Raw genomic sequence first — 12,989 nt, 5'->3', positions numbered from 1 at the left:
AACTCATCCTCTTCCCGAACAGGTCCTCTACATCTAGGAGCTGGTGGAGGAACAATAGGTATATCGTACATATAATGAATTTCCTCCATATAGCTTTAGTTGTCACTACATATAGCAAGAAACCTGGTTCGGACCATTCGCAACCTCACGGAGTCTACTGTTGTTCAATCTCTGTGAATTTATAAAATAATTAGACAATATTTAAAATAAATTTAAATTAAAAAATTAGATAATATTCATTCATTTACCAGATGATCCACAACTGCTCCCGGATGAGAGTGACGTAGTTCTTTGTGATATTATTATACCAATGATATATATTATGGAGTGACATCTGTGTCAAACTGTTCAAGAGAAACCCCCACTGCAATAAACCTTGCACGATAGTGCCATCACTACCAAAATGTGCAACTTTTTCGGACCAATCTCCAGTCCAGGTCAATATCATGCAGTACGGTTCAGTATTACAAAGCGATGGATATCTTGCTGTAAACCGAATTGTCTCATCACCCTGTCAGGAAGATGCCACTCATCAATGTGAAAACATATGAGAGGACTCATCGTCCGCCATATATTTTGACCATTCGTACAAAAATTAGGCAAAGTATGCACAATAATTTTGTACGGCTCACAAAATAACCTGAAACACAAAATATTATATTAGAGATATTAAAGACAAATACAATAAAAATGTGAATAAAATAATCAATTAGGTTTAGTGTAATGTACCTGTTCAGGTTAAAACAAATCAAACATGTTCTATACTGGTTGATTAGATGTGTGGTCTGTCCTAGTCACACAAATTTTGTCTCTCTCACCTAAATTTTTAAATGATAATTTAGAATTTAAATTAACTAGATCAGTGATATAAAAATTAAATTGAATTAAAACAACATACCGAGAACCGTAGGCTTCGTCCAACTAACTGAGCGTCATTAAATAATGTAGCTGTGGAGCCATTGTTGGAAATCGCTCCCAAGCCCATAGTTGCAAAAAGTATGAGAGGCCCAACTATCTCTCGAACCTTAGATCTTGTTGCTTTGCATAGTTGTCTATACAACCATGCCAAGCATGCTCACCCCTACGAATACCGCCCCGGCATCATAGAGGTTAGCTAACAGTGGCAGGAACATCAAGTGAACAAAATGACTTGATTTATCTGAAAACAGACTTCCACCCATACATTTGTAGTATATATGCTCGGCATATCTTTGACGGTTTTCCTCATCTGATCATCTGTGAGCTCACGAAATTGTGTTCCTAACCATATTAAACTTAACCTCGATTCTTTAATCTTGTCAGCAAGTGGGTCGCACCGAGGTACAGTTGAAAAACTTCTAACTAGTCATCATACATCACTCCGGTGACCGCTCACCGTCAACAGGTAACTCCAACAACACTTATATGTCTTGTAGAGTGATAGTGCACTTCCAGAAGACATATGGAATGTATGCGTCTCGGGCTTCCTCTCTCAACCAAGACTGTGATCAGATGCCAGTCCAACTGAATAAATCCTCCTCTCAACGTCTCAAGATATTTCTCCAGTAGTAGATCTGGCCATACAATATATGATCGATGAATGGACTGGTCGTACAAAACATCGGATCATAGGTCCTGGGTTTATCTCTGACGCTCAATGAATCCCTTATTTCTGCTCTTCTTTTCTCGAAATAGTTTCACGCATTTGAAGAATGTTATCTGAGCAAGAGCATTTATAGGCAACATTTGAGCTCCTTTGAGGACTCCATTTATGCACTCTGAAGATTTATCGTCATCCACCATATCTGAATCCTCATCATGTGCAAGTCCATTGCTCTAAACTAATGTTGTCAAAAAAAACTTAGACAACTCCGATTTATTCATTTGATATCTTTAATTGCTTTGTTGAACTTTTGAATTTGAAACTGACACCCGACAACATAAACATATGACACCCACAGTTCACGTTATCACAACGAGATGGATTGGACAGAACTAGCTACTCGACGATGTAGATTTTGTAACCAGTTAGGACATAATGAAGGAAGTGTCATTCGTTACTAAGACGGGCTCCAGATAGTTAGGGATTGAATAATAAATAAAAATTTTAATTATATATTCATTTTATTGTATATTCAATTTTTTTAATTATATTTATTGTATATTCAATTTTGTTATAATAATCTACTGTATATTCAAATTTTTTTTTTAAATCAATAAAGTTTTACATTATAATAATCTAATATATTCAATTTATAGTATAATAATCTAGTATATTCAATTTATTTTTCTTGTCTAATATTATTCAATTATAGTATAATAATCTAATATATTCAATTTGTTGTCTAATGATTATTCAATTATAGTATAATAATCTAATATATTCAATTTTGTCTAATGATTATTCAATTATAGTATATAATCTAAATATATTCAATATATGTCTAATGATTATTCAATTATAGTATGATATTAAGCTCTTTTTTCTCTCTTTTTTTTATATATATTTCTATGGAAAGTTTCAAATAAAGTGAAGGCTCTCGCTCTCTCCTTAAGATCTCGCTCTCTCACTCTCGCTCTCCCTTAAGATCTCGCTCTCTCAGTATCTGCTCTCTCCTAAGATCTTGCTCTCGCCTCTCACTCTCACTCTCTCTCAATATTCGCTCTCTCTGTTGTTATTTTTCCATTAATGATTACTACTTCATTTCTTGGAACAATCACAAACACTTTTTTGATTATGGATCTACTTTTTGTTCGTAGACAAGCTAATTCGGAATGTCTTTTATTCTAAGGCATAACTTGTATCCATGCGCTTCATATTCGTGGAGTTCGTTCCAAAATGTAGCCATCCCCACCCCCTTAGTCAATCCACAAGTCCTCCTTAATTCGAAATGATAACAAAATGCAATAGGTTGTTAGAAACACCTCGAGTACACAGATACACATAGTATACCACTGCATTATTTATTTCCTCTATGAGGGAAAAAGAAAAGATAATAAACCTGCAATCCTCGAGGGTGGATGTGTGTCGAAACTTCAACCTTCGACAACCTAAGCGAGATTTGCAGATTTCCTTTCGAGGGTTGAAGTTTTGCTTATGTATTATTTCCAACAGTTTTTCTTTGTTCGTCGAGTTTTCAACATTCGACCTCTAGTCTCAAATTCCCAAAACAACAATATTTCTCTAATAAGTTTCAAAACAACAACATTTCTCTAATAAGTTTTGAAAACAACATATTAATATTAAAGGTCCAACAAAAGTCTATGAAATTTTATTTCAAAACCTAGTAAAATCAAAATACTAAATTATTAAAACAAAATAAAATAAAATTATAATTTTAATCAAATCTCTATTTAATTTTTTTTTAAAAAAAAAAACACAAATATTCTCCTAAATTTGTTAGTTTATTTTAAACTTAACTATATTAAAATAATTAAGATGATAAATTTAAACTAATCTAAAATCTAAATATTAATTAATTTTAAGAAAATATTTCACAAACTCAAAATTAAAATTTACATTTCATTCTCAAGTATTCTAAACCTGTGTTTTCCTAAGCATGCACATCAAAGACATGCTTTCTTAAATCCAAACTAATCTAAATTTCTAATCCAACCTTCCGACTTAATTTAAGATTTCAAATCTACGTACAAATGTCAAAATTTAAAAGGGATTATATATATATATATATATATATATATATAATAATATATAAAAAAAAAAAAGCTACTTCAAGATAGGGAAAATTTGATGATCATAGACAGATTCACGAAGGGGCAAAGAGAACCATGTCCATCGACTTGAAATAATATATTATATAATATAAAAGTTAGCTCTATAGTTTTGTTAAATAAACAGACTTTCCATATATATAAACATACCATTTTCCCTTTTCTTTCTTAAGAAAAAACAGATATCTATTTTTCAAAATAAACAATTTAAATCTTTTATTGTCAACAAAAAATACATTTTTTTTTACGTTGTTATCTAAACTTTTCGTCATTAATTAAGAGATGTTTTCAAGAGTAAGCTTATCTACAAATATAACAAAATATTCTTATCTACCATTGATAGATAGTGATAGACAATGATATATGATAACAGTCTATTAGTGAACACTAATAGACTGTTATCATATATCATTGTAATGACATTTTACTATATTTAAAAATATTTTCAACAGTTTTGTTATTTAAAATAATTACAACTTGCCTGGTAACTTAGATTTTCATTTACCAACATAAATAAACAACAACATTTTTTTTTTTTTTGTAATAAATTTAAATTCACATAAAAATAAAGTTATAATACCGTCGCATATTCTATTTTAATTCTTGTACTTTTAAATATTCAAATTTAGCTCATATATTTTTCATAAATCTTCAAAGCTGCCACTAAGGGTATTCATGGGTTGGGTTGGGTTGAGTCGAAAGATTTTTTAGACCCAACCAAATTGTTCGATTGTAAATTTCTTCAACCCAAATAACCTTTATTAAAAAATGAACTCGACCCAACCCAATCATGAAATATTTAGGGGGTTGGGTTGGTTCGGATTAATCAGATCATTTATTTAAAGTTTTGTTTTAAAAAGAAGCAAAACAAAAATATGTAACAGTCTAATTTAATTATTATCATATATTGAATTAAGATCAACAACTCAATTTCAATTTATATGGTAGAAATTTTATTTCTAAAGTGCAAAGAAACTACTTAAAGTTGTTGAATAATAAATTATTCAAAAATATTATAATTAAATAAAATTAAAATCAATATATGTATAAATAATTATGTTATAAATAACCAAAAAAATATATTTTAAAGTTAATAATAAATTTGGGTTGGTTTGAGTTATATTAGGTGAACTTATAAACTAACCCAACTTATAAAATTTTCATTTATTTGAACCCAGTTCAAATGGCACGGGTTGGGTTGGGTTGATCGGTTTTTTTGGATCATCCGGTTTTTGAACACCTCTAGCTGTCATTTATAAATTTAATTTTTTTTTTTTTTAAAAAAATAAAACTTGATAAAATAAAAATAATTGTTTCTGTCATAGGTAATTTTTGGACCAAGGGACAAAATTTTTCCAAGAAGTATTAAATCAGTCAAAGAAGATAGCTAGAGCAACGAAATACAAGAACACTTATATTATAAAATGAAAAACAAAATAAGCATGGAAATAATCATTGAAACACAATGGAATTTTGAAAAAGAAAAAATGAATAGTAAACATTGAAACTAAAATCAAGAAAATTAAACTAACTTTTACCTATTCTCTCTCTAATTTTCTCAAATCCTCTTCCGATATCAAAAAATAAGAAGTAATGTGCTCTAAAAAAAATTAATAATGCCTACCGGTAAAATTTGTTAAAAAATTGTTTCTTTAAATGACACAGTCTTTTCTAAAAGAATAAAGAAAGAAGTCATTCTAAAAAATCATTTAAATACATAAAAACATAATAAGATAGATATTTTATTATCTAATCCAATTGTTCCATTTACATTTTTTTTAAAATAAAAATGTCAGACTACCAACATTAATAAAAATATCTTAATTTGGTAGACCAAACTATATTATATTCAATTTCAGTTTAAGTTTATTTTACTCTGTTGTCTTTCTAATATTTTCATTTTAATGTAATTCTTTTTTAATTTTGTTAATCAATCGAGTCTCCATAAATTCTCTCTCCAGCACAATCTAAATCAATGCAAATATGTTGGACGAGTTTTTAAGAGAAATTTAATTCGTAAAATAAACTTTGTATTCTTATTGATTTGTATTATAAATAGACACAATCTCTAGTACTTCTTCATTCGATTCTTTCTCTCAAAAAAATCAAATTGACCCGAGGATTCGTAGCTCGTTCTCAATGTTGATTTGTCTTGAAAGGTTTGGAACTTGTTCTTGAAGTTGATTTGTCTCAAAGGATTTGTAGCTTATTCTCGAATGTTGATTTGTCCCAAGGACCTTTCATCTTATTCTCTATGTTGATTAGTCTCAAGGGCCTTGCAGCTTGTTCTCAAATGTTGATTTGTCTAAAGGATTTTGTAGCTTGTTCTTAATATTGATCAATCTCGAGGACTTTGTAACTTATTCTTGAAGCTATAGTTCTTGGGTTTGAAAGTTAATTGAGCTTGGAAGTTCTTTTGGTCTAAAAAGCGTGTTTGATTCTCAAGAGTCCAAAGAGCATTATACTTTCTGAATTATCTCTAGAATTTTGTGCGTCTTTGACTTATGCTTTAGATCATCTATGGAGGTTTTGACTTAAAGAGCTTCAAGGAGTCTTCTAATCTTTTGAAAAAATTTTCAACTTTAATTTCTAGATCTTCCGAGGAGTTATAAGAGCTTTGGAGCTTAGTCTTTTGATCTTCCAAGCTTCAAGAAAGTTATGTTCCTTAAATTATCAAAAATTCAAACTTCGAATCTTTAGAGCTTTGGAGATTAAGTGTTTCAGTCTTTAGAGCTTGTGAACTTGAGAGCTTCAATCTTCGATTTTCAGAGCTTCCATCTTTAGTTCTTTCAACCTCCCTAAAATGAAGGGGTAAGACTTCTATTTATAGAATTTTCCATGTGGTTTATATAGGCTTGGACTCAGTTGTTCTTAGGCCAAAAAATTGGGCTTGGACTTGGGCTTGGGCTTGGGCTTGGGCCCATCATCTTCTTTAGTTCAAAAATGAAGCTTAAGCATTTAACTCAATAAAAAATTAAAAAATTAAACATAAATGCAAAAAAATTTCGAGTTAAAATAAGAAGATTATCTCTAACAGTAAAAAAAATAAAATAAAATTAATCAATCCTCAAGACTATCCAAGTTGCAATAGTGGATTAATGGATTCCCAACCCTATCTTTTGAGTTGAATGTAAAAAAAAAAAAAAAAAAAAAAGGATTCTCAAACTGCCTTTCTATATTCAAATCTACACAAATCTAAGATTACCAAAGGGTGGATATTGAATAAATAACTTACTATTAATTTCTTAAAAAAACTAATCATTACATTTAATTATTTAAAAAAATAATAGGTACATGTTAAAGAATGTGGGGGCAAAATGGGAATGTAAATATTATCCTCAATTTCCAAATTTCAATTCTCACACATTTTCCATCTTTTTCATTCTCCTTTTCCACAATTCTCATTTCAATTAGGGCACACAAACACGATCTTTGTTTCCGAACCGGACATCTCTCCGATCTGCTATTCAGGTTCTTTCCTATCTCCCTGATTTGTTTTCCGATCCAGAGTTATACTCATTTCGATTTGCCATGAATTCGATTCCCGATCTTGTTTCTTCTTCATCTATCAAAACCCTCCGTTCCAAGGGTTTCCTGACATGCTTTCAAGTCCTTGTCGTTTGTGTTTCTACTCAAAGGAATTTTCTTGTAGTTCGAAGTAGTCGAAACTGCGTTTGGATTAGAAGAATCAGTTCAGAACCATTACGACAATTCTGGGTTCATTTCTTTATTTATTTTTAAAACTTTTTTGGTTAGTTAAGGGAAAAGCATTCCTGAACAAGTACTCTTTAGTAGATAGTTTGCTATTTCTGTGTATAGACGGCAATATCTTGTTTGTTTAGGGAAGTGATACTACCTTATGGTTTGAAGTTAGTCGCGGGCCTTGATTTTCTTACTTCTCAGTTCAAGAAACTGCCTAGATTCAGTTGGGAATTGTACATGTTTGAATTATTTACCTGTACCCCTGTTTTTCATATCATACGGACTCTGCAGCTGCATTGGGTTTAGTTTTGGTGTTTTTATTAAACTTTTGGTCTTACTTTTACACTATACTATTATTTTCAGGCTGTAATTTGATTAGCAATAAAGCTTTTCAAATAGCTTCTCTATCTTTTGGCTTCTCAAAGACTGGAACTGCTGTCTTCAACGAAGGAATGAAATTTGCGTAGTTTATTTTACTCTCACCTCATGCCATGTCGGGTTTACTTAATGTACAGTCAGCTATCTACATTTATGTTGGTGCATTATAATTCTACTACAAAATTTTGTGATTCAAGTGTAAAATTGTACATGAAAACATGATTTCTAAATTTCCAAAGCTTTTTTTCTTTGCAGTCATCTCTTAATGGATCAGCTTCAAATCTTCCAGATGGTACTGGACGATCTTTTGCTACCTCATTTTCTGGTCAGTCTGGAGCAGCCTCTCCTGTTTTTCATCATTCCGGTGGGTGCATGTTCCTAGAGTTTCTGCAGTTTTCTTTCAAATTTATGAAACTTAGAGGGGTCTCAATTTCTAGGAGGAGGGTTGCATAACATTCATGGAAGCTTCAGTCTTCAGAACATGTCAGGTGCACTAACTTCAAGAAATTCAACGATAAATAATGTTCCATCCGGTGGGGTGCAGCAACCTACTGGAACACTTTCCAGTGGCCGTTTTGCATCAAACAACCTTCCTGTTGCTCTTTCTCAGGTATCTTTCATAGTCAGGGACTCAGGCTATTTATCCATCATTGAATGCCATGTTCATTGATTGAGGTCCTTGGTATCAGTTTTACTTGTAGTTTCTTCGAGTTGCATTTATGGTGGTCACGAAAGATTAGTTGTTGAATGATAACATAGTTTAGACATGATCACTTTGCTTAGTGAAGGAAAATACACTCATTTATAATTTTGAAAATTGGTTGTATAGACATTTACTATTTGGTAAATTTTTCGAAGAAATGATGGAGTGCAGCTTTACAAATCAGATGCCCGATCATAATGTTTTTATTATACTTGTTTGAGGACTTATTGTACTTGCTATAGGAGTTTTTTTATCATTGAAGTTGATAAAATGACATTAAAAGATCTAGAAGCAATGAAGGTGGAACCCTAATCTTGTCCTCTAACTAACCATCATAATTGTGTGCTTCCGCTCCATTTTAATTGTTTTGTTCTCTTCTGTAGTTGTCTCACGGCAGCTCCCATGGGCATTCAGGAGTCGCAAGTAGAGGAGGTATAAGTGTTGTTGGAAACCCTGGATTTAGTAGTAGCACAAATGCAGTTGGTGGTTCTATACCTGGGATTCTGTCTACTTCTGCTGCTATTGGTAATCGAAATGCTGTTCCAGGATTGGGTGTATCTCCAATTTTGGGAAATGCAGGTCCTCGGATCACGAGTTCAATGGGAAATATGGTTAGTGGAGGCAACATAGGAAGGAGTATAACTGCGGGTGGGGGATTGTCATTACCTGGTCTTGCTTCTCGTCTAAACCTTGGTGCAAATAGTGGATCCGGAAGCTTAACTGTGCAAGGACAAAACCGTCTAATGAGTGGCGTGCTACCACAAGGTATGATCCCTTGAATTTGTGGACAAATGCTTGCATTATTTACATTGTCCAGCATCTCATAGTAATATTTATATTCTCTACTTGGTTCTCTAACCACTGCATGGCTATCTAGATGCATCTTACAATAATGGTGGTATTCTTTTCAAATGTATTTTGAGATTTTGTAGCTACTGAGCCGATATCTTGGAATTTGATTATTTCTTTTATTAATAATTTAATTCAAACTTGACGTTTGCTAGTGGGAGAATGTCATATCCTCCCATTTATACACCTTTTGCTCAAAGATATAAAGATCAAATTAGATGTTAGCGGAATATAAATGAATCATTTGGTTCTGTTTGAAAGAGTTGCATGCAGCCTAGGAAACTATTTACTGATTTTACGTGATTACATAGTACTATTTTATTCTATACTGTTATTTATGTGTGATGCATTTGCTATTTATGATTTAATTTGTTATGTTGTGAAGTGTGCACATTATGTTTCCATGGATATGCTTTTTTACATTTTTCCTACAAATATCTTATTTCTGAGGCTATATTGACCAGAAAATGGAAATGCATTCATTACTATGTTGTTATATTTATGCTCACCTCTGTATTCATGCTATATTTTAGCTGAAAATGTCATGTGCTATTTTGTCGTTGATGACATGTTCTTGCTTCAGGATCTCAACAGGTCATTTCTATGTTGAGTAATTCTTATCCTAGTGCTGGAGGTCCCCTTTCCCAAAACCACATGCAGAGTGTGAATAGTTTGAATTCTTTGGGGATGTTGAATGATGTGAACACCAATGACAATTCTCCTTTTGACATTAATGATTTTCCTCAGTTAACAAGCTGTCTCTTATACACATCTAGATGTGTATAAGAGACAGCCAATGACAATTCTCCTTTTGACATTAATGATTTTCCTCAGTTAACAAGTCGTCCAAGTTCGGCAGGAGGGCCTCAAGGACAATTAAGTTAGTAGCTAGATATTGTTCGGCCTTGGGTTCTTTTTTGGTTTTTTTTTTTTTTTTGTTTATTTTGTCTCTGTGCCAGTTTTGATCTATGGGAAACGTCATGCAATTGTTTCAGGTTCGCTGAGAAAGCAGGGCCTTAGTCCTATTGTTCAACAAAACCAAGAGTTCAGCATTCAGAATGAAGACTTTCCAGCATTACCTAGATTTAAAGGTGCAAATCTCTTCTTTGCATTACCTAGTAGGTTTCATTCATGTAAATCATAAGCCAAAACTTCGTTTACTATACTCTACCCAGTTCTTTTTAAAGAAAGATTATAATATAATAGTGTTGGAGAACTATTATTTGGAAATATCCTAGTTGACCTTGAATAATTGCTTAATAGACGGAGAAGAATTTCAGATTTCATTTTTCCAGGTCATTGCAATTATTAAGATCAGGTGCTTCTTCATAGAGAGTTAGAATTGTTTCTGTTCTCTCTTTGGATTGTAAATTTATAGCATGGCATAAGTTAACCTCTTGCTTACTTTGAATATTAAACAGGACACTTTCTATTATTGATTATAGTTCTAGATCTTGTGCAGGTGGCAATGCTGATTATGGTATGGACATTCATCAGAAAGATCAACACGACAATTCTGTGCCTATGATGCAGTCTCAGCAGTTCTCTGTGAGAACACGTTTAACTCGATCTTTTGCTAACTATCATCATTTGGCGTTGGGGTGCTTATCAACTTTTCCCTTGTTTTGATCTTCAGATTGGAAGGTCTGCTGGATTTAACCTAGGGGGCACCTATACGCATCGACCCCAGCAGCAGCAACAGCATTCTCCAGCTGTCAGTAACAGCACGGTCTCCTTTCCACCGGCAAATAATCAGGATCTCCTCCATTTACATGGATCAGATATATTCCCATCTTCACATGCTGCATCCTATCACCAGCAGGTGTGCGATTCTATTGCTCTAGTCTAAAGGAAATAAAATAGTTTACTCCTCATTCTTAAGCTGTTACTTTGCAGACATAAGGAATCAAACTGTTGCTTTTTTTTTCAAATATTTCCACTGTTGGTTTTTCTCAACTGAAATGCAGTTTCAAGTTTCAACCTTTTGAGATCAATCATTCTCATGTATTAAAAAAAATTCATCGGGATTACATGTTTTGTAATGTCTTCTTCGTTGATAGTTTTCAATATCGATGTTTTTTTTTTGGTTCATGTTCAGTCTAGTGGGCCTCCTGGTATTGGTTTAAGACCTCTGAGTTCTCCTAATTCAGCTTCTGGAATGGGTTATGACCAACTCATCCCGCCATATCAGCAGCCTCATGGTCAATCTCAGTTTCGATTGCAACATATGTCTGGTGTTAGCCAATCATTTAGAGATCAGGGACTGAAATCTATGCAAGCGGCTCAATCTTCTCCCGATCCGTTTGGTTTACTTGGTTTGTTAAGTGTGATAAGGTTGAGTGATCCCGATCTTGCATCCCTTGCACTTGGAATTGATTTGACCACGTTAGGATTAAATTTGAATTCAGCAGATAACCTTCACAAGACTTTTGGCTCCCCATGGTCTGATGAGCCTGCCAAGGGTGATCCAGATTTCAATGTACCGCAATGCTATCTTATTAAACCACCACCTTCATTACATGTGAGGTTCTTCACCTTTCATATCCCTCTCCTACATCTGTGAAAAACTTCCTACAGTTTCATCTCAACTGATTAATTTTTTGGTAACTGCAGCGAGGGTACTTCTCAAAATTTACTCTGGAGACACTGTTTTATATGTTTTTCAGGTGTGGTAAATTTAAATCAGTTTACACTCTTCTTTTTCCTTTGATTTTGTTATATATAATTCTGCTGTGTCTTGTTGTCTGCAGCATGCCAAAAGATGAAGCTCAGTTGTATGCTGCGAATGAACTGTAAGCTAGCCCCGTCCTATTATTGACTTACTGTCATCAGTCTTAAAATTTGGTAGAATTTTCCCCAAGGGCTGTTGCCAATATTTTGTGTTATTTTTGTTAGTTATAATAGAGGCTGGTTTTATCACAAAGAACATCGGTTCTGGTTCATTCGGGTCTCGAACATGGAACCACTTGTGAAGACTAGTACGTATGAAAGAGGATCATATCTCTGTTTCGACCCCCACACTTTCGAAACTGTCCGCAAGGTTTGTGGATTTTGTCAATATTTCTCATTTGAAATTTTCTATACCATTGTTGGCCCATTCTAATTGCTCAAGTTACGTCCATTGGCTTCAGGATAATTTCGTTCTCCACTACGAGATGGTAGAAAAGAGACCAGTTCTATCGCAACATTAAGTTTCATTTTTTTTACCCTATATAAAGGTTGTTGGTTAGCCTTAGTTGTCTGTAGAATGAATGTTTTGTTGTTAATATAGTAATTGCAATCAATTATAGAGGCGCCCTTGTTATTGTAATGAGCTCATTTTCTTTTCTTTTGGAAAAACAAAAAAAAAACAAAAACCGTAACATGCGGTTAGTGCTTACGCTGTTCCTTATTTTACATGATATATTAGATTTTTAATTGTGCCTTTCCTACCCCTTTTTTAATTGTTTTTTTTTAAAAATTTATTATTATTATCATTTTTATTAATTCTATTGAATAAAGGGCGGCCTCTTAATTTCTACCAAGCTCGCACCTCAAAACCACAGGATCCGCAGAAATTCCTGCAGAGTCCTTGTCTTGGTTGGGGTGAAGAATCTTCAATTTGACTGAAGGTGGTTTCAAATCTGAAACACAAAAGGGGTCCCTA

General features: G+C 33.1%; 1 protein-coding gene and 1 non-coding gene across 4 annotated transcripts; one reads left to right on the top strand and one right to left on the bottom strand.

The window, feature by feature from the left end:
- The first annotated feature begins 7,029 nt into the window (after nt 1-7,029).
- LOC120089287 (probable NOT transcription complex subunit VIP2) lies at nt 7,030-12,774 on the top strand. Of its 3 annotated transcripts, XM_039046710.1 has the most exons (16): nt 7,030-7,182; nt 7,777-7,922; nt 8,047-8,155; nt 8,229-8,401; nt 8,878-8,926; nt 9,041-9,259; nt 9,927-10,072; nt 10,160-10,223; nt 10,339-10,434; nt 10,806-10,891; nt 10,980-11,165; nt 11,442-11,864; nt 11,957-12,009; nt 12,094-12,135; nt 12,239-12,383; nt 12,475-12,774. In XM_039046710.1, the coding sequence occupies exons 2-16, from the start codon at nt 7,905-7,907 to the stop codon at nt 12,532-12,534; spliced, it is 1,869 nt and encodes a 622-aa protein (XP_038902638.1). In that variant the 5' UTR covers nt 7,030-7,182; nt 7,777-7,904; the 3' UTR covers nt 12,535-12,774. The 3 variants fall into 3 exon arrangements, with proteins under 3 accessions (XP_038902638.1, XP_038902637.1, XP_038902639.1); XM_039046709.1 differs by having other exon boundaries at nt 8,878-9,259; XM_039046711.1 differs by lacking the exon at nt 7,777-7,922 and having other exon boundaries at nt 7,075-7,182; nt 8,878-9,259.
- LOC120089580 lies at nt 8,075-8,155 on the bottom strand. The gene has a single exon (XR_005485255.1). It is a non-coding gene; the product is annotated as a small nucleolar RNA snoR35 (small nucleolar RNA).
- Nucleotides 12,775-12,989: the final 215 nt, after the last annotated feature.

The sequence above is a fragment of the Benincasa hispida genome, chromosome 10 (assembly GCF_009727055.1).
Source record: "Benincasa hispida cultivar B227 chromosome 10, ASM972705v1, whole genome shotgun sequence".
Taxonomy (NCBI): Eukaryota; Viridiplantae; Streptophyta; class Magnoliopsida; order Cucurbitales; family Cucurbitaceae; genus Benincasa; species Benincasa hispida.
Note: the sequence above shows the minus strand (reverse complement) of the source record. Positions and strands in the feature narration are given on the sequence as shown.